Here is a 22310-nt window from a genome sequence, read left to right on the forward strand (position 1 = left end):
ATCATGTAGTAAGCTGGTTGCAAACTAAGGGCAAAAAATGAGCATACAAAAACAGCTTCCTCTCAACAAGCATTAGATGGAAGATGGAAAATATGCACAAAAATAGTTTGCATTTTTAACCCATTTCATTCTGACCTCTAAATTAGGCCCCCTGCCTGAAAACAAAATGCAACAGGAACCTGTGCTTGAAAGCGCACAAAAATAAACGTGTCACCCAAGGCAAACATGTTTCAGTCTATCACCAATGATACCTCACTGAGACTGCTTTTCAATAAGCTTTTTGCCAAAACGAATAGTATATTATCATTTAAAATGCCTAAAAAACATTAACTTTGTTCAGTAGCCATTAGGAGCGAAAAGGAGCAAATACTTAACTTTTAAAATACCTAAAGCAAGCGTTTCCTAAACACCTAAAAAAGACAAGATGGCTTACATGCAAGTACTGGCACCACGGGCAAAGCGTCCAACCCAAAAACAAAATGGCTTACCTGCCGGTCCTTGCACCTCTGCCAAAGCGCACAACACGGGCAAACCGACATAAGATTAGAAGCGAAAAGTAAGAAATATTTTACGTGCAAACGGCCTAAAGCAAGAATTTTGGAAACACCCCAAAAAGACAAAATGGCTTACCTGCTGGTCCTTGCACCACGGCCAAAGCGCACAACACGGGCAAACCTACAAAGGAAACAAAAAAAGACATTAGGAACGAAAAGGAGAAAATAGCTTACCGAGACAACGAGGCGCAGGCTAACATATAAATTAAACTGAAAACAGACTTCAAGAGCGAAAAGGTAGAAAGAGCTAAACAACGAAGAGTCGCACTTACCTGGATAAGCGGGATACATCGTCAACTGCCGTTTGAAATTAGCTTAACGAGAAGCGCGCCCCACCCAGGACGTAACATCATCAATAGCACTTTCGTCAAAAAAGCTATTTAAAATATCGTTCGAAAGCAATCTCACTCCCCCCCCCCACAAAAATATAAATTCTTACCACGAAACGAGCAAACCTACAAAACACACAGAAAAGCGACATTAAGAGCTAAAACGTCAAAATACGTAAACCTACAGAGAGAAAACACATTTATAAAGAAAATGCTCCTTACCTGATGGCTTCGTGGAAACAAATCTTGCAGCCAACTCCAGCAACAGACACTTGGACGACACAGCCAAACCTACAAAAGAAACCGAAAAAAGACATTAGGAGCGAAAGCTTACCGGTACAACGGAGCTCACGAGCCAAAGTACATAACAGCTCACACGACACGGCCGAACCTAGAAAGGAAACAGAAAAAATACACATTAGGAGCAAAAGCTTACCGGTACAACGGAGCTCAGGAGCCAAAGTACGTAACAGCTCACACGACACGGCCGAACCTGAATACGTAAACATACTAAGGGAAAACACATTTAAAAACAAAATGCTCCTTACCTGATCGCTTCGTGAAAACGTAAATCTTGCAGCCAACTCCAGCAACAGACACTTGGACGACACGGCCAAACCTACAAAACAAACGGAAAAAAAGACATTAGGAGCGAAAGCTTACCGGTGCAACAGAGCTCACGAGCCAAAGTACATAACAGCTCACACGACACAACCTAGAAAGGAAACAGACAAAATACACATTAGGAGCAAAAGCTTACCGGTACAACGGAGCTCACGAGGCAAAGTACGTAACAGCTCACACGACACGGCCGAATAAATAAATAAGTAAACATAATAAGGGAAAACCCATTTAAAAACAAAATGCTCCTTACCTTATCGCTTCGTGAAAACGTAAATCTTGCAGCCAACTCCAGCAACAGACACTTGGACGACACGGCCAAACCTACAAAACAAACGGAAAAAAGACATTAGGAGCGAAAGCTTACCGGTGCAACGGAGCTCACGAGCCAAAGTAGATAACAGCTCACACGAGGTGCAACGGAGCTCACGAGCCAAAGTACATAACAGCTCACACGACACGGCCGAACCTAGAAAGGAAACAGAAAAAATACACATTAGGAGAAAAAGCTTACCGGTACAACGGAGCTCACGAGCCAAAGTACGTAACAGCTCACACGACACGGCCGAACATAAATACGTAAACATACTAAGGGAAAACCCATTTAAAAACAAAATGCTCCTTACCTGATCGCTCCGTGAAAACGTAAACCTTGCAGCCAACTCTAGCAACAGACACTTGGACGACACGGCCAAACCAACAAAACAAACGGGAAAAAAAGCCATTAGGAGCGAAAGCTTACCAGTGCAACGGAGCTCACGAGCCAAAGTACATAACAGCTCACACGACACGGCCGAACCTAGAAAGGAAACAGAAAAAATACACATTAAGAGCAAAAGCTTACCGGTACAACGGAGCTCACGAGGCAAAGTACGTAACAGCTCACACGACACAGCCGAAACATAAATAAGCAAACATAATAAGGGAAAACCCATTTAAAAACAAAATGCTCCTTACCTGATCGCTTCGTGAAAACGTAAATCTTGCAGCCAACTCCAGCAACAGACACTTAGACGACACGGCCAAACCTACAAAACAAATGGAAAAAAGACATTAGGAGCGAAAGCTTACCGGTACAACGGAGCTCACGAGCCAAAGTACGTAACAGCTCACACGACACGGCCGAACCTAGAAAGGAAACAGAAAAAATACACATTAGGAGCAAAAGCTTACCGGTACAACGGAGCTCACGAGCCAAAGTACGTAACAGCTCACACGACACGGCCGAACATAAATACGTAATCATACTAAGGGAAAACCCATTTAAAAACAAAATGCTCCTTACCTGATCGCTCCGTGAAAACGTAAATCTTGCAGCCAACTCCAGCAACAGACACTTGGACGACACGGCCAAACCTACAAAACAAACGGAAAAAAGACATTAGGAGCGAAAGCTTACCGGTGCAACGGAGCTCACGAGCCAAAGTAGATAACAGCTCACACGAGGTGCAACGGAGCTCACGAGCCAAAGTATATAACAGCTCACACGACACGGCCGAACCTACAAAGGAAACAGAAAAAAGACATTAGGAGCTAAAACGTCAAAATACGTAAACATACAAAGTGAAAACACATTTGTAAAGAAAAAGCTCCTTACCTGATCGCTTCGTGGGAACTCAAATATTGCAGCCAACTCCAGCAACAAACACTTGTAAAAAGAAGAAAACAGGACGACTCGAAAAAAAAAAATAACACCCACCCACCGCCGCGATGACGATCAGAAGTGGGTGGAGAGCGAAAAATCTCGGGAATGCCCACGAATCTGGTCCGGCCATGACGGACAGATCTCTGTTCCAATGGCTAGCCTCCATTTATGGAGCTAGCCAATGGAACAAAGGGCGTAATCCTAAACCCACTCTGTTGTAACATAAGATTTTGCCTGCACCGAAAAGCTGCGCAGAGCGCAGCCTTCGGCCAGGTGAAACCTAAACAGTGTGGAGAAAAGATGGGAAATCATTCAGTAAGGGAGAGTATCAAGATAGAAGAACCTTTCAAAGCAGATGAGCTTAAGGTGTCTACAGAATGTAAGACGCACACTATGTTAACCTGGAGTTCAGCGTTGCGCTCTACAAACTATGAAAAACAGGCATTGGCACAGCGAATAGCTCTTCCCCAATATGATTTTTACGCGTTTTGGCCATTTTTATTTAGCCATGTTGTAACGCAGCTCATGGCTGAAAGTAAAAAAAAAAACAAGGTGCTCTGAAGCAGTCATCATTGCCTTTTTTATTCTTCACTGTCAAGGCCTTGCCAGTGCTTGTTTTTCCTGGCTGCAGGGGATGGTACCAGCAACAAAGCAAGGAGGTTCGGGGCAAGCAAGATTGCAGCAGGGTGAGGCAGAGGGCAGACAAGAACCTGGGGGGGGGGCTAAAGCAGGTTGAGGAGGGCAGGGATTACGGTGCACGCAACAACACAGGAGGAGGAGGGGGACGGGACAAGCAACTCAGGGAGCAACAATGACGGGGCAGGAACGATGGTGTAACAGTGGCCATGGGGCAAGAAACGATCGGGCAACAGTGCCAATGGGGCAAGCAACAACAACTAGGCAACAACAATAGGACAAGCTACAACAAGGCAAGAACAATGGAGCAAGCAACAACAATGAAGCAACAACAATGCAGAGTGGAAGGGGAGATAGGAAGAAATGTCCTACAAACATATGCACTTTATGGAGTGCTACAACGAAAATAAGAAAACTATCCCTGAGAGCGTGCAAGCAGTGGAAGGACACTTGGTGGAGAAAGGTAGCTTATGCTTGGGCGATGATCCAGAGGAGGGTTAAACACACAAAGAGGAAGTGACACCAGTACCTGCTGGCTTAAGAGAAGCATGGAAATGGGAGTGGGAATGAAGACAGACCGTCGAAAGCAATGGCTGGGCTCCAAGCCCCATGTAAGCCAACAAAATGTCTTCGCATAAAACGACGCATGTGCTGTCTCAGATAAGACCAAAACAAATGCATACAAGGTGTTACAGTTTTGGGCACTTTGGATTCAAACAGCTGTCTGTAAGAAAACTTTGACTCACTGTTTGTAAATTGGCTCAATGAACAAGACATTTTAAAGAGAGAATGAGTGGCATATGTGCAACAGATTAATTATTACACAAAGAACCAAGGTAGAACTGCCAAATTGCAAATGCACATCCACCCACTTCGTCCGTCGGAAAATAATTTACAATTGCTTAGTATAATTTGGTGCTCTCCAAGCATTAAGTCTCCCTCCGTCTTTAGGGGACCAAAATGACTCTCCAAGGAGACAAAATCCCCTTTGAAGTCCCCAAATATGTTACACAAATGCCGAGGTGTAAGAAAGTGGCTCTGTATATACTGGACCAAAGTAAGGTACCATGTGTACAGAGTCCACAGTTGCCAGAGGTTTGGCAGAGGCTAAAGTTAGATATAACCTTACTCTCTAAAGTGGTAGCTTGGTCGAGCAGTAAGGCAGTATCAGAGGACAGTGTAAAGCATTTGTTGTACACACTCAGCAAATGGTCTCACACACTCAAGAACTGAACTCTAGGCCAATTGTTTTGTATCAAAATATATAGTTGTTTTTTTTAGAACCAACAAGGAATCAAAATATACTTTCTCAGACTGAGTTACTTTAGTTAAATGCTTTTCAAATAGGCAATAGACTTTTTGATTGCAATAGTTACAGTTGTTGCAATAGGCAACACAATGTTAAACACAATGCAACATTGAGCTCAATGGGAATATCTAGATAAATGCAATTAGTTACTTTATAGATTACTTTTCTACCACAGGACTGGATCCTAGATTCAGTCCTGGGACATCTCCTGTAAACAGTTAAGTAAAATCGTTTTGGTTACAGTAGTGATTTTTAAGGAATATTATTGTATTTTAAAAGTTTACACTTAAAAACCTTTTCACATAGAATCACCAATGCTATCCTATGGGAGGAAATTCACTTAGCAGGTAAGTAGTGTTATCGTTACTTTTTCTTACTCAGGGTTGGATCCTGGATCCAGCCCTGGTGAATCTCCTGTAAACAATTGAAAGAATGCGTTTAAGTTATAGGTGATTTTTAAAGAATATTTGTAGTTTTTGAAAATCGACACTTAGAAACTTTTCTGGTGAAAAACAGACAATGGATCCCTATGGAAGGAAATTCAAGTTACTGGTAAGTACGGTTAAAATTACTTTTCAGGGTCAGTGCTGGGCTGAAAGATGCATCACTGGGTTCTCTCCTGATAACAGGTGAGTAAATCGGAATTTGTTGTTCGGCTGATTTTAGATGAATATTTTAAAGTTTCAAAACTCCACACTTAAATGAATTTCCAAGAGAAACCAGTCAATGTCACCCTATGGAAGAAAAGTGAGTTATCGGCTTTTGGGTAAGTTCTCGACTGGCAGAGTTAAGGTTCTGGGCATAGACTCAGGGGTCTCCCAGGGTCAGGTAGGTACAGTTGGTACACCCTCAGCGGCACAGGGGCAGCCGGGTGCAGAGGTAGTTAGGCCCAATGTTATCCAATGAGAGGCAGGGGGTCGGTTGGTGGATGCTGGCAAGCAGGCCACCCGGCTATGGGAGCTGGGCTCCTGGTCACTTGCTCAGTGCAAATGAGGTAGTAGATTAGGACAAAGGTTGCACTGCCAGGGGCACTCGGCGGCTAGGTGCAGGGTGTTTTTGAGTCGTCTGGCGCTCAATGTTATTCAATGGAGATCTTGGGAGATGTACAAAGGCTGCAGGCTCAGGGACAGAGATTCTTCAGGAGCGACCAACACTTCGATAGGTAAGTTGGGATTTTGGAGGATAGGTAGGCACCCAGGAGTTGGGCACAGGGGGCCGTGGGGCACCGGGTGAATGGCTGTCTTTTGACGTCAGGAAATCTTACCCTCTGCTGGTCACGGTTGGAGGGGTCCCTTGCTGTGAGGCTGCAGGCATCGTCTGGGTCTTCGAGGAGGGTCCTTGAGCACTGGATTCCAGGTCACAATCACAGAGGGGACGTCCTCAGGGTCTTTGTCCACTCAGGCACAGGCCGGGATCGGCAAGTGCAGGGTGTGCTGGATTCGTGGTTCCCCCACAGGGATGTGTGCCATGTTGACTCTCTGTTTAGTTCTGCACCAAGTCACTCAGCCTGCAAAGGCATTGTGTGGGTGTCAAGGTACAGGGCCCCTAAGGGTGGCACAATACATTCTGCAGCCCTTAGGGGTCTTCTCTGGTCACAGTGCCCTGGGTACCTAGGGTACCATTTACCAGGGGCTGACCTGTGGCCAGAGATGCCAATTGGGTTTAGGTTTCAACACTGTTTTAGGGAAGGAACACAGGACACACTCAGTCAAAGTACATCAGCCATTCAGCAAAAAGTGGGGGCATACCAAGCAAGAAATATGGCACTTTTTCGCACGAGGCACATCCAATGTCAGTCTAAGTCTGTGAAGTAGGCATTAACCATCATCATAAACAAAGGAAGTCCACAAGATGATCTTTATTTCCTTCTTTGTGTCCTTTATTTCTGGCCAGAATCCGTTACATAAGCAACTGGCAGCCAACACGTGTTTCGTCGGAAAGGACTTTCTCGAGGCTAGCAAAGAATTGTAAGGCAAGTCGTGGCTCCAAGATATATAAGTTTAAAAAACAATCGTAGAGATATTAGTGGTTCGGAACCTGTAACTATGGGAGTCGGTAGGTGTCAGCTCCCGCTACTGCAGTTCCACAGTGGCAGGCCTTGATAAGCTCTAATCCTGGTGGCTCGGTTTACGTCCTGTTCAGATGCAGTGTCTACATACAGTCGAACTACGAAGTGCAGAGTCAAAGCACCAGATGCCGAGAAATAAAAATGGGGAAACAGAGCAACACAATGCATTTCCTTACAGATTCATATTATAGCTTTGATCACAGCCAATGTTAATATTTACTACCAGCTTCTATTAGTTTCTTTAAATATTGTTTTGCCTAAAACGTATCAATTATGCATATGTCAAATTATCATTAATAGTAATTTGTTCTTCTGGTTGCAAGGCTCAGCATGTGGCAACCTGTTTGTTCTCGAGGATCTTCATCTGTTTACCAGGTCCAGCATGCACCAGTCTTTTTTATGCGCAAACTGCTTCCCTTGGATGCAGGTCCTACAAGCAATACTCTGTTAATGTGCTAGGAGCTTTTCCTGGGTGCATGAAACAGGATGCGCCAGTCTGTTTATAATCCTTGGGATTAATCTGCTACAAGAATTAGCATGCAACTAACTGTTTATATGCTAGGGGCTTCTTCTGGGTTCAAAACCCCATCATGCACTTCACCGTTGATGATGGAGGAACTCTAACAAGATGTAAGGCCCAATAGTGAGCAAGCATTGTTATGAACCTCAATATACCCCAATATAGGCCTAGGTATTTGCAGGACCTTTTACCTACATTTGTCCTACCTTTCTCTACGTAACAGTTCTGGTGCCGCCCTTTAACCTAGTTAGGTGCCAAATAAATGTTGTGTGTTTTTCTCCAAAATCTAGCCTCATTTATTATGCGTGAGGATTCTTAGTATCACAGCAGGATTGCCATCTTCGGCATAAAAACTCTGTATTAGGGTCACTGCTATCGTCATCCTTGGCTGACATGCCCACAGTACCATGACACATTTAGGTAGAACACCTGAGGGTACTTTTTGGGGATAGAAGTACCACATCTTTGCTGGGAAAACCGGAAGAAAAAGAAACTTCCATGCTGATACACTGACACAAGACACTGAGGTCCCTGCATGCAGACACTCCAGGACACAGTGGTCTGACATCCCTTGTGAGGTGTCCAACTTAAGACCAAGATGGGGTCCTTCACACTCTCACATCAGGTAATCGGGTTGGCTCTTTCCTAAGGGAATTCTTGGCTATACACCTACATACATGCTAGGTACACTTAGGTGCATCTAGTTAGGATTTGCATTGTAGGAGTATGCATTATAACTGTCATGTATCTATATGCCTGGATATATTCACTGTTTTAGCACTATGGTAGAATTCTACCTTTTCTTTACTCTATTGATGCTTATAATCATCTATATCTGTTTCTGCCTAATGGTTGTTGCAGCACACGCATTTTATACTAGAATGGTGCTGGTTCAATAAATGCTTATTGAAAACATCCCCATTGTTTATTCTGTATATCACTTTGAGAACAAGTGAGCAAGAGTGACTGAGCGAAAAGTACTGTACTGTTTTCACGATCCCTGTGGGGTCAGTGTTGTCATATTCGATAGTTGCCAAAAACTATTCACTCATTGGTAAGGTTGTGGGGCTTGGAGTGGCACTGTGAGCTAGCTGGTCTACAGATGAACATATCCTCTGGGGGTGTCTGGACACCAATCTCTTAGTTTATGTTGTCTAAACGTGCAGATCCTATATAGATTTGAGGGAACTACACAACAGCATGCTTATAAGAGAGGGATTTCTTTGGTTGTGAAGCCAAGCAAGCACATTGTTTATACACGAAGGGCTTCAGCTTGGTACAAAACCCAGCAAGCCTCACTCTATTTATGAGGGAAAGGCTTTTCCACTTTAACCCCTCCCATGCGCCGCCCGTTTTGCGGCAGTGCGGCACTTCCGCAAAACGGGCGGGGCCGCGTCGGCCATTGGCCGACGGCAGCACCAGCGAGGTAGCATTGCCGTCGGCCAATGGCCGACGGCAGCATGGAAGGGGTTAAGAGCCAGTCGTTAAGAGAGGCATCACCTGGGTCTAAAACCCAGCAGTGAGTCAGTCTTCTTATATGGTAGGGGCTTGACTGGGGTGTTGGCCAGCAGTGTAGACGTGTTTCTGCTAGCGTGGCTTCCTCTGTGTGTGAATGCCCTTGTGCACAGTTCTAGGGCCTGGGTCTGGCTCACGATTGTCCATGGAGAGATTGTGGGCGGTGGATTTTACAGCTGGAAAGTTTGCAGTCAGGGCTGAGTCACCTCTGCCTTCTCTGGCCGAAAACACAAGACATTCTTTACCCCAAGTTGGAAAAATATGACTGCGTTTCTGTATTTTTCGGCGGTTGAAATGTCCCTGGATCTGTGTCAAGGCACCGAGATGAATAGTCCAGCTGGGTTTGAACAGCAGAGGCCTATCCAGGATAGATATTAAAGTGAAGAGATGCTCAGAGTTATTCAGTGCGCCACCTGGCGATGGGATCCCAGCTTCTGCTGCTAACTTCCTGCAGGAAGGATACAGCAATCTAAAAATACATGCAGAGTCCCAGAACATGGAGTCATATTTTAACCTATGTGAAAATACAAACGAACAGAGATGAACTGCAGCTCTAGGGTGATTGTGGCGCTAGACCAGAGATGCCCTGCTAAATCCTGTCAGCAATCACAAAAGGGGGAACTCATGGGTTGCTGAACAGATCCCAGTGCTTCTGATAGGTGTGTGGGGCTTAGGCAGTGTCAGCCACACCTCAGGTGACTGACTACATATCTTCCTTGATGGCTTTTCACAGGTTTTAGCCTTACCTTGCCGATGCTCCAGGCTGTCGAGCAAATCTACCAATGCATCTTAGAGCCAAGTCAGCCAACCCTATCTTTTATAAGGCTGACGTCAATGAAAGACTGGTGAGAGGTACTGACTGTTATATTTTTTGTTGTGTTGTTTCAGTTCAGGTGTTTGATGCTTCAAAGGCACACCAAAATGAAGAACCAGCGACTATGTCCCTTAGCGGCAATTCTTTGCCTTGTGCTTTCGGCCCTGTACAGAATCGAAGCTCAGCCAGGTAAGTCGTCGGCACCATCTTGAATTAGTTATTGCTTTTTTCAAGAACATAGACGTCTTTAGTACTAGCAGGAAAACCTCTACTCTTTTTGTACAAATCTAAGTTTGTTTTGTGTTCGAAATCCTCCTGTCCGGACCAATGCCACATGTTCTGTCATTTGTCTCTTCTCTTCTTCTTCCCTTCATTCTTTAACCTTTGTTTTTTCTTCTCTTGATCACTCACGTTGTTTCTATCACCTTTTCATTTCTCCCACCTGCAAGATGTACGTAGTTGAATATTTCCCTGCAGGCGTCACTCTGTCCTCACAAACCCGGTCTCTTGTATACATCTGCATTCCTCTCCCTCTTCCATTGTCTTGTTCTTGCATTTGCTTTAATTTCTATATCATATTCATGCTTTCTTCCTTCATCGCTGTATTTCTGTCTCCTCTTATTCTGTGGTCTCGCTCTCTCTCGCTGTCTCACAGCTCAATTCTTTTTTTGTATTCTCACCCCTTCTCTACAAAATTTTCCTTCAAGATTTGCTTTTGTTCTCTTTGTTATTCTTTTTATGAACCTCTGAACTTCTTTCCACCCATCTTCTTCCAGGATGTATAAATGACCAACTAAGACCAGTCTTTCGGTCTTTAGTACCTGTCATCAACAGCTCTATGTGATTGGGATGTGTCTGAATATGGTCCTTGTATCTGCTCACCCCTTGTTTGTGTTCTGGTGTGTAGAGAACCTACGTGGACGTGTGAGACGATTTGTGGAGAATGGGTTCCTGAAGCAGGGTTATCGAGCTGGAGTAGGGAGCTTTCCAGGTTTGAATGAAAGACACACCTGTGAATAACACGGCAGACTGACAGCCTGGTTACACAGTGCATTACCATTTGGTGCAAAGGGGAAAAAGAGGAATGTGTTGAGTCAAGGAGAGCTAAAAGTTTCAACTCGCCCATGAAATATGTTGAGCACAATGTCGTTCAAATAGGACCCAGGAAAAGACTTTCAAATGACAAATCAAAGTTTTCAAAGTAAGGGATTGTACTACTGAATATCAACACCAATAATATTGAAATCGAAGGATATCGAGAGGTAAGTGCCTGCAGGGAAGCCTAATTTTAGTATTCCTAACTCCACATCTACATACCTTGAATATATATGTATTGGAATGGTACATATCTGTGAAGTTAGATATAGAAGATCTATACTTACTTATCAATATTTTATTTTTGACATTCTGTCCTCGATATTCTATCCCATCGATATTGTGGTTTCGATGTTCAAACTGCCCACCAAAGTAAGAATTCTCCCCTCCATTGATATAAGTGATCCCAAGAAGCCCTATTTGCGACTCCCTAATCCTGGCGTACAGAAACTGAGAAAGGAGTGCTTAACTCACCGTCAGTCCTTCTAGCATTGTTAAACTAGGGAGTCTTTTAACGTCTTATAGAAGTAAGGGCTACATGTGCAACATAAAATGTACAATACGTGGGCAAACAAAACTCCATAAAAGCTGTAAAGCTGGAAAGACATTTAGCAGGGAGACTAAGGGGCACATGCATCAAGGTAGGCTTTTGCGATTCCTTAATTGCGATTATTAAGGAATCGCGATTAAGGAATCGCTAAAGCCTATGCATGTAGGATTCGCTAAAGAAATAGCGATTCCTAAACATTCCTTAATTGCGGCTCGCAAATTGCGAGTCGCAATTAAGGAATGGCTTTCCATTCATTCTTATGGGCCTACAAGCCCATGGGAATGAATGGGAATTGCATGCACAATTTGTGAGTACCCAATAGGTACTCTCAAATTGCGCATGCAATTTCATGGGTGCAAGGGTGCCAAAAGGACACCCTGTTGCGCCCCTGAAATTGTAATGTGAACACATGTTGCGACACACATGCCCCAAGGGCATGTGTGTGTGTAACCAGGAACTTTAAAAAATGCACTTCAGTGCATTTTTCAAAGTTTTTGCAAATTACCATTAATTTCAAATTGATGGTAATTTGTGACCCCTATTTACTAATCGATATTTGTGATTTCATCATGCATTGCATTCAGGGAATCTCAATTTGAGATTCCCTAAATGCAATCACAATAAAGTAATCACTATTTTTGCAATCTCTCAAATTGCCATTTTTGCATTTGGGATGATACATCCCAAATGCAAAAATACTGGTCGCAAAGGGGCAGATTTTGCGAACCTGCCCGTTTGCAACCGTTTTTTCGCTTGATGCATGTGGCCCTATGTATCAAATAATCGAAAATGTATCACCATACAAATGGGAAAGAGTTAACTATTCACAATCTTCATGAAAATCACAAAATTATTCCTATAGAAACATAAATTGTCCTTTTTTCTTCAGTGGTTTTCTTGTGACTCAAGAAAAACACATGCCATCTCATGCAGGTCCTAAAAAGCTTAGCACCTGTTTACCATTAATCCAGGGCTGGTTTATCTTTTCTGGGCACGGCAGTAGGGTTACAGCAGCGCTGATCCCTGGAGTTAAAGTATATAGTCATTTTCAGCTCAGCTGTTCACCAGAGCTGGCCTAAAACAGTGATCATGGGGCACGGATACGGATGGAGCCTGGTCGCCATAGGACACAAGTGATTTCCTTTTCCTGGTGGGCTAGTATTGAGAAATCAATTGAAGGTTTAAGGCATGATAAAACTACCACTTAATGGAAAAAAGTGTAAAGCCATTCTAGGGTGTAAGCAGGCAGTAAATAAAACGACCAATAGTTCTTGTCAGAGTATATCTGTTTAACCCTTCAGTCCTGCAACTGGCAAAATCATCAGCTGGTGCAAAATAAGGGCAAAATGGATAGTGAAGCTGCTGTCAGCCTTTTGTACTCACTGCCTGTCTCCCAGCATTAGAGCTGTCAATGACAGGTGGCAGTGTTGAAAACAGAAACTCAAAGTGTGCCCAGTGGTTCTGTGAGTGGCAGGCGCCAGTCCGTGGTCGGCAGCGAAATAGACAGATTTAGGTATGGTGGCTTGGTCAGACTATAACACTCTTTTTGATTCCATCACTCAGTTGCCCCGCTCCATCAGTCATTGGTTAATATCTTCACCTCCTCAAGCTATGAACACCCTTCCAGTGCTGACAAAGGGTTAGGCTAAGCTTCTTATACCATTGCATCAATCAATAGAGCGACTGCCCTTCCCTCTCCACCCCTTCCATTAGGATATCCTCACCTTCTGCTCCAATGCACCTCAGGTTAGATTGTGTTCGAAAGCCTCCTGGTGCTTTGGTCCGTTGATCGTTCCTACAAAACAGCAGACGTTTGTTGGACACAGATCGACCATGATATTCCTTGAAAGTCTGCACAACAAGGTGACTATGAGGCCTAGTGCAGGAGCAATTGTTGCCCTTGCTCTGCAGCTCACGTGTCTACATGGTGAGCCCGCCGGGCATCGGAAGTGGTAAAGCAGCCTAGCTATAGGCATCAGGGATTAGACTACGGTGCCACATTTATATCAAAAGACCATAAGAACATGTTTATTTGTGTATCCAGTTGGAGGGCATCTGAGAGTGACTGCAAGCACCACATTGATCGGAGTGTGTTGGACTGTTGTTGAGTACATGGATGTCTGCGGGACATTTCTTTGGTATGAACCAAGTGATAGAAAGGTGTCTGGAATTGCTTAACTGTGGGGGGTATGGGAGCAGAGGGCACAAGATGTAAAACAAACGTGGAAACTTCTGAAGTATGAGTAAAAATTCCTAAACCAATGTCTTGTTTTAAAGATCCTAAAAGTGTTGCTGCTGCAGATATAATATTTCTAGTGGATTCCTCTTGGAGCATTGGACAGGAGAATTTCCAAGAAGTTCGCCAGTTTCTGTACAATGCGGTAAAACTCTTAGATGCGTCAGCAAATGAGCTTCGTTTTGCCCTGGTCCAATACAGCGGGAATCCGCACACTGAGTTCCAACTGAACACCTGCCACTCTACAGAAGAAGTCCTCTTTCACATCTGGAATATGCCGTATATTGGTGGAGGAACCAGGACTGGGCTCGGTCTGGAGCATATTATCCAGAACCTCCTGATAGCTCCTGCGGGTAGTCGAGCTTATGATCATGTCCCCCAAGTAGTAGTGGTCCTGACAGACGGACGCTCCCAGGATGACGTCGGCCCACCGTCGGCTGTGCTCAAGTCTGCTGATGTCAATATGTTTGCCATTGGGGTGAAGGACGCAGAGGAAGCGGAGTTGAAGGAGATAGCCAGCCTGCCCTCTGAGAGGCACGTCTTCAGCTTGGAGGACTTCAGCTCCCTCAGCGGCATTGTAGACGACCTAGTGGCTACCGTGCTTGACACTGTGATGTCGGAGATAAGTGGGGCAAAGGCAGCTCTAAGAGACATTCCAGGTAATGGTGAGCCACAAAACTGGGTCATTACCCTGTCTGATGTAAGAGAAGAGCTTCTAAGCACTTCCCTCACACTGGCTTTCTCTGTCCTACATCTCCTATTGTTCACTGATTTCCTCCCTTTTATCCACTCATTTTCTTCTTGTAAACTGAGTTAGCCATTAGAAGCTGTTTGAGGTAGACCTGTGAACGCACAGTTCCAAGTTTTAACTCCGAAGCAGTTCCACCCTTCTGGGACATCCCCAGACATGTTTCCCCATATCTTAGACCATAGAAACTCTCTTTATCAGCCGAGATGGAGAGCCTGGTCCTTATCCCTACACAGCAAGACACAGCTTGGCCCACAGTGCAAGTGTCCGCATAGGGAAAAAGAGGCCACCTGGAAATGCTGGAACTCTCATTCACCACTGGGCAGGCATTGGCTCTTCTCTCTGCCATTCCCTGCACCAATCAAGAGTACTGCATTTGAGTCCCATGCAGCTTGCACATGTCATTAGCTGTGATCGTGTGTGACCAGTACCTTCTCTTTGCTTCATCTCCTAACATACTGTTTGATCCTGGGAAATTCTCTCAGCATACACGTTTCTCAGCTCTCTATCCAATGTTAATAGGCCCTTCCTGGTAAGGTGCTCCCAAAGGAAGCACAATATTTATTGAAATGAATACATATATCGACTTTGAATATTGATTCAAGATTCTGTAAATATCTGAGCAAAAGTTCTTAGAGACCTTGAAAATAATGTCCTTTCTGGATAAACCTGACTCCTATAAGGGAACAATTAGGAGCAGAAGCTAATTTTGAAACTAAAGCCAAACATAGAAAGCTATAAAAAAAATTATCCTAGGCCAGTTGTCAAATACCCTTGTGAGTATTGCCAACACCCGGTTATATCTGGCAACACAGCTTCTGTCACTATAAGTATATCACCTGCTTTTGACGCACGTCCAAAGCAGAGGAAAAACCATAATAGGTACTAAACCTCTCACAAGAGAGAATGATCCTGGGATGGAGGACCCGAGGATGTTCTAACAATGGGCCATTTGCCTAATCATTGTATATGATGCACACATGAAGGTTTTTTCCTGGCTAGACTAAAATTTTGTTTGCCACCAATCTCGAAGTTATTCTCCCCTGGTAATGAAGGATGGATTATATCATCGGTTTAGCAGAACGTAGCAAGAATATCCTGCCATCATCTAATCACCACAGCTTGGAGATGTCTTCAGCCTAATGAAAAAAACTCCAAAGCCTGTTCATCTGGTGGGAAATGAGCGTGTGATTCCATGAAGCCCTCTCTTTCTAAAACCTAATACATTTAAAACGCCATGGACATTGCTAATTCATGAACCACCTTAAGAACAGGTTGCGGTCATCTGAAATGGAAGATCTTTGGATTTTTTGGGTCTCAATAACTGGATGACATTAGAAAGAAGGAAATAAAAAGGCTGTGACACGTACGTATCCAACCTAGCCCTTTCACTGCTAACCTTCACTTTCTCCTCAACTGTGTAATAAGCACTGTTTTTCTTTTTCAGTCACTCCATCTTCCTTCATCGTTGTACATTTAAAATGCAATGTTGTGTTTTCATTTATTTTCATTCGTTGATGATGTGATTATCCAACCTTGCTCTTTCTTGGATCACAGTTTATCAGAGTGTAATCTGCGGCTTATAGTTTTCCCAAACATACACCTGGGTGGTGAGAAAGGAGGTCAGGAAAGAGAATGGTCCTAGTACTTTTGGGGTGTAGGGGTTTTCACTACTTCATACCTTTTCCTGGTTCCCAAATCACCATTAAGCCAGAGGCATCTGTCTTTAATACAGCAGGTCAGACCTCCTTGGGCTGCTTCAAGGTGATTCTCAGAACAAATGTAATTTGGCTTGTATGGTCTGAGGATGTCCGGCGTTGGAGTTTGTTGATTGGATTATAAAGTTAGAAAAAATCTGATGAAGGACCCAATTAACAATTCATGTTGGAGGTAGGAACCTAATACTTAAAGACAACCTTCTCTGGTACTTGGAGCTCATTCAGGCCAGGGTCAAGTTGGAAGTGGTCTACATTGGAACTGAAGGTTTTCTACTGACTGAAGAGATCTGGTAATGGATCCAAGTGGGTTACACTTGTAGTAGTAGAGATTAGCACTTGGGAAGTAGTGTCGAAGAAGTATGAAAATGGAATGGAGGGGCTCAAAATGAAGATGTACGGTGATGGATCTTGGGTTGAGATGGAAAGTCTAAAGAAGTAAGTAAGTAAGTAATGGGACCAAGTGGGTAACGAAACCAAAGGGATAGTGGAGGTTGAAATATGGGATTAGAAGTGGTATGATAAAGCAATGGAACTGTAGAAGTCATTCTGGTTGGATGATGTAATATAGGAATTAGGAACCAAGAGGGAATACTTCCTAGAGTGCAGTACTGATGACAATGTGAGTTGGGATTGGAGTGCTTTGTGGGAGGTAAATGCATTACATTGTCACACTAGCCTTGGCGATGCAATAGAAGGGTTACAGTTGGTTGGGTTTGCGGCACATCCACTTCAGAAGTTAAAGTTCAAAAGTAGTGTGTAATAATGCACGTTGGAACGGAATATGTAGGCATGGTGATTCAATGGCAGACCAGGGAAGCTGGCTTGTGTTTTGACTGCAACGGCTTAGAGGCTCAGTTGGAGGAGCATTGCTGTTTGAGATTGGGTACTCTGCTGAAGGAGAACTGAGGGCAAAATAGAGAGGAATTAAGGTGCAGTAAGCATTCCATGGGGAAAGTTAGGCCAAAGCAGGTATTCATTTAATAGGAACATTTTTAATTGTAAGATTTCAAAATGGTGTACACAGTTAGGCCCTTGCCTTCCTGACGGCAGTGACGTCAAGATGAATAAGCTGCTTCAGTAAAAATTCTCACACACCTTCTGGGATGACGAAGGACTGTTGCCAGCCCATTATCCATCGCCAAGATGTGTGTGAGCAGAAACCGAGATTCCATTATGGCAGGAGGTGATTTCCCAGGTACCCACCCCTGTCTGTACTCACCAGCTACTCGCAGTGCTCTCGTATAATTACCAGAGTGACCAGAAGGCTGAAGCTGGATAATCACGTCATGAATGCTTTGAACACTGTGGTTTAACACGAGTCTGCATTGCTTAGTTGAATAACTGCATTACCAGATCCATATGCATTGGATATCACCTGTGCATTCAGCAGTCATCAATGGAAGAGCTCTTGAGGCACGTGATATTGTCTCTTGCAGTGACCCGATGTAGATGAGTTACCCAATACCAAAACAATGTCCGCCATTTTTGTACCTTGAGAAATCAGCAAAGTGGAAAGCTAGGCTCATTTGCATGCTGATCTGGCCACGCTCTATTCAGCTTCTAGCCTTTCAAATATTTGCAAAGCCCCTCCTGGTAAAGCAAGATAATTCTTCCCTTTAGTGCTATACCAAAACACAACTGGCAAACTTGAAGAGAGTTTTTATAAAAGCAGCTATATGCTGTGTTTTATGCTACAATCTGCACGCCTCACACGTATGACGTCAGTGAACAGAGGCCCAGCAATCAGTGAAGAAAGTAATCTAGTGATCTAGCGTTCAATCGGGTTACAGTCAAGAAAGAACTTGTATCTAACCACTGTTTAATTTACAAGAAGCAACATAGTCACCATTATATGCAAACCAATATCTTGTTTGTGGGGTTTATACAGGGCACTTGGAATTATGTGGCAGGGGAGGCCCACATTATGTGGCAAGGATGACTACATTACCATGATAAATCAAAATATGTAGAGTAGTGAGGCACATTTCGTGATAGTACTATTTCATTATTTTGTCATTTTTACACTTAACATAAGTTGCACCTTATTGATGCCAGTTTAACACCTAACTATTGCAATACACAACTGAAAGGTGACCAATCACCTTTTGCAAAGAGCCTTCCATTGTGCAGCAAAATTTGTTGCTACGTTTTTAATAACTTTTGAACCGTTTCACCGGGAAAAAAATGTGTTAAAATCTGCAGCGTATGCAGCAGATGATTAATTATGTGTAAAAAGAGGCAAATCCATGATTATACGAATAATGTCTCAGCCGCACAGTTGTATAATTCCAGTGGCTTTGGTTTTACCCTTGAGGAAGTGCACTTGGTTATTGAACTTTGAGAAGGTGCAAGGGGGTTGAACATGAGATAGTGATCATGTATGGTAAACGCATTCCTTTGGACTCATACCGTCCAAGAACTATGTAGATCCATTAAAAAACCTCAATTATCCCTAGCCACCATCACCTCATTAGTGCCCGCAATGCTCTCCCCCGGACTCTTCAGTCTGCTTGGCAGCAGCTACATTTAAAAACAGTAAGAAGACTTCTGGGCACATGCTATAACAAGAGATCAGGCATGAGTACATGAATGAAAATAAACAGAGAAGCCAAGTCCTGTCCTGTTATTAAACTAAAATGGGTACATAGCAGGTAGACTAAATAAGAGAAAGGTTGCTTGTGAGATGAAATCACCAATCTGATATGTGACGGACTCCGCATCTGCCCTTTTAGCATTTAGAAGTATTGGTCTATTGGGAGACGTCCCAGTGTCGTTGTAGCATAGCGTGGTTCATATCCAAATTTCATAATAGTATGTGCAAATTCAGTAAAGACAATAAAACATATTTTTAAATTTGTCCTGTGGAATTGCTAACTCGTGTGTCATTACTCATCCTCTTCCATTGATGCTTTGAAACCGGTGTATGTGGTGAATAATGCTTTCTGGTGAGCTCCTATTCAATCATGATGCAGAACGCCAAAGACAATGTCATTCTATTAAATGGGCTTGTGTTTGATATTTTCGTGCAGTTGGCGCAATGGACATTTCCCCATGCTTTTGAGTGATGTCATTTGATATCGTTATAGCTATGGCACTTTGTGTCCTTGGTAATAACTGTCCAAGCCACTGCCTATTCCCAGCATTAATTTTTTCCAAGATATCTGCAGTTGCCCAGGGCTTCATCCTGGTAGCAACTGCTGCTCTACATAACTCTGGTTGAAGGATTGTTTTTCTGAGATCTTGCGGCATCCTTTAATGGAGATATATTTCTCAAAACGAGATGCAGTGGATATGTGTCTTAAGCAAGACACACCTACTCCTCTCTATAAAGTGTAGTTGTGCTGTGGCGCTTCACTTATGCCAAAGTACAAAGTGTTAGCTCTTGGGGAAATGTCCAAGATTGCCCACTGTACCGTGTTTCTTACTGGGATTTAAAGAAACATGTCCGCACACTGAACAACTGCATGATATCACCACGTTTTAATGCTTTCACCGTTTTTGCCTTTCTTTTCCCTCCCTCTTTTGTCTGTTTTTTATCCTTTTTATTTTGAAGCTGAAGAGTCTGCCGACATTGTCTTCCTAATCGATGGATCAAGCAACAGTGGACGAAGCGGTTTCCCTGCCATACGCAATTTTCTCATCAACTTCATTGATGGTCTGGAGGTTGGGGAGAACCAGATCAGAGTTGGGGTTGTTCAGTATAGCAATGATCCCAACACGGAATTCACACTCAATGACTATTCGACCAAGGGTGAAGTACTGGATGCTGTGAAGGCACTTAGGCTCCGTGGGGGTGATGAGGCCAACATCGGTGCTGCTCTGGATTTTGTGGTGGAGAACCACTTCACCCAGCAGGCAGGCAGCAGGCGGCAAGAGGGTGTCCCCCAGACATTAGTGCTGATCAGCGCCGGACAGTCTAGCGATGAAATTAGGGAGGGATCAAATGCATTGAAGCAGGCTAGTGTAATCACGTTTGCTATTGGTGCAGCAAGGGCTGACAACGAAGAGCTGAAGCAGATTGCCACGGATGAAAGCTTTGTGTTATTCGCCCCAGATTTCCGAGTCTTGGGTGATCTTCAGGAGCAACTATTGCCTTATATTGCGGGTGTGGCACAGAGAACCATAGTTTTGCAAGCTCCAACCATTATCACAGAAGGTATGTATGAATTTGTAAAAGGTAAATTGATTTCTAGGTGTGAGGTATGTATAGATGCCCCCAGAGGTACTTTACTCACTAAGTGTGTGACTTGTTTATCCAAATATAATTTGTCACTTCTGGAATGGATGTAATCTGAGATAGCAAATGTTCTCCACAACATAATTCTACCTTGGTGAAGGGAGGTCACTTTTGACAGCATACCATATTTTCATCTTTATGGTAGCTCCCCAGTAGACAGGAAGTCATAAGTTACTGGAAGTGACGCCACTCCTGTCCTGTAGGTGCTCAGTGTATTGAGGCGTCAGATATTAATTTTAATACTGCGGACGAAGAAGCTATCTTGTGGGAGATGGTTCAAACTGAGAATGAGTTTTCTTAGGGATATCTGGTACTTTAACACATGATTGGCTACATCCAATCTGGGGATTTATATATGGTTTTGAAACCATATCTCAAGCAGCTGCGGCCGGCAGTGGGCGTACCTGCAGGCGGTGACGTGGGGAAGGGGAGGGGCAGGGTGGGGGATAGTAATGTATGGAATATGCAGCTTCCCAGGTAAGTAAACATTTAAATAAATACAACAAATTTCGCTGAGTGCACTGCATCCCCAAATGCGATGCAGTGCGCGCTACGAAATTCGTTTTATTTATTTAAATGTTTACTTACCTGTAAAACTCCGTAATCCATAAATTACTACCCCCCACCCAGCCCCTCCCCCTCCCCACGTCACCGCCCTGGAGGTTCTCTCACTACCGACCGCGGCTGATCTCAAGAGCGATAACAACGCAGTAGAACTAGCTGGAGAACAGGCACTAGAGAGGAACCAGGAATATGGTACAGCTGTGGAAGTACCACATGGTTGTCAGTAAAGTACAAGAGGATCACATTAATCCATGGAAATTTTCTGAAAAGGTAATGATGTTAGATTGATGGGAAGGAGTATAGTTTAGCGAAAGCCAAAAGTAAACTTCCTCACAATTGAAGCCTGCCGTAGTCTCTTTGTGAAAGAGTTTTAAGTACATTTGTTGAATCTATGATATTCTTGACAGACCCTGAGGTTCCAAGGGAAAAGCATGAGAAATGCACTGTAAGCATTTAACTGTGTAGTACGGCAAGCTTGGCTACTGTTATATGACATTGCACTTCACACTTTCTTAATTTTTCTAAATTTGCTGGCTGCTTCTTTGGTGATTGTCTTTTTTTCACGTTTTCAATACCAAGTTGTCAGATTAATAATAATCTCAATTTAAATTTAATCTGATTGTAATCCACACAATCCAATGCTAAACTGCAATATATTGTGGTGCGTTTTGGTGGAAGAGGGAGGATGTGGTGCAGAAGCCAGAGCTGCCCACTCAGGACCTGGGGATCCAGGTTCACGTCTTGGCGTCGGCTCATCATCCTGTGATTCTGGGCAAATCACTTAATCTCTCTGTGCCTATGGACAGCGCCTGGATAGCCTACGGGTGATAAGGTGTAATATATAAATTTGCAAGTTATTTAAATGTATTCATGTAATCAGGTAAGTGGCAATAGAAAAATTGTTTTGGGACAATTTCATTACACAGAGGAAGTAGGGATGGTAATGACGGTTCACGATAAAGTGCACACAAAGCACAGCGTTAGAAAGCTTTGTTTTGCTTTTGATCAACAGTCTCTTTCATACCTTGGGATAGTTTTAACGTAATTTTCCATGGTGGATTGCTAGACTCCAGAAACAGTAACCATAATTCTAGATTGAACCATAGGTCAAGGTTCTGAGGAATATATGACACCATTTTACTACAAATAAA

The 22310-nt window shown here is 43.5% G+C and overlaps 1 protein-coding gene across 1 annotated transcript in view; it reads left to right on the plus strand.

Moving 5' to 3' along the window:
• The window catches only part of COL6A3 (collagen type VI alpha 3 chain), a 261122-nt gene that overhangs the window by 54583 nt on the left and 184229 nt on the right, over positions 1–22310 (plus strand). The window contains exons 2-3 of the mRNA XM_078681366.1: positions 10086–10200; positions 19912–20514. Coding sequence (XP_078537492.1) covers positions 10098–10200; positions 19912–20514 — 706 coding nt within the window. The 5' untranslated portion in view covers positions 10086–10097. The remainder of the gene's footprint in view (positions 1–10085; positions 10201–19911; positions 20515–22310) is intronic.

This window comes from Lissotriton helveticus, chromosome 3_1 (genome assembly GCF_964261635.1).
Source record: "Lissotriton helveticus chromosome 3_1, aLisHel1.1, whole genome shotgun sequence".
Classification (NCBI taxonomy): Eukaryota; Metazoa; Chordata; class Amphibia; order Caudata; family Salamandridae; genus Lissotriton; species Lissotriton helveticus.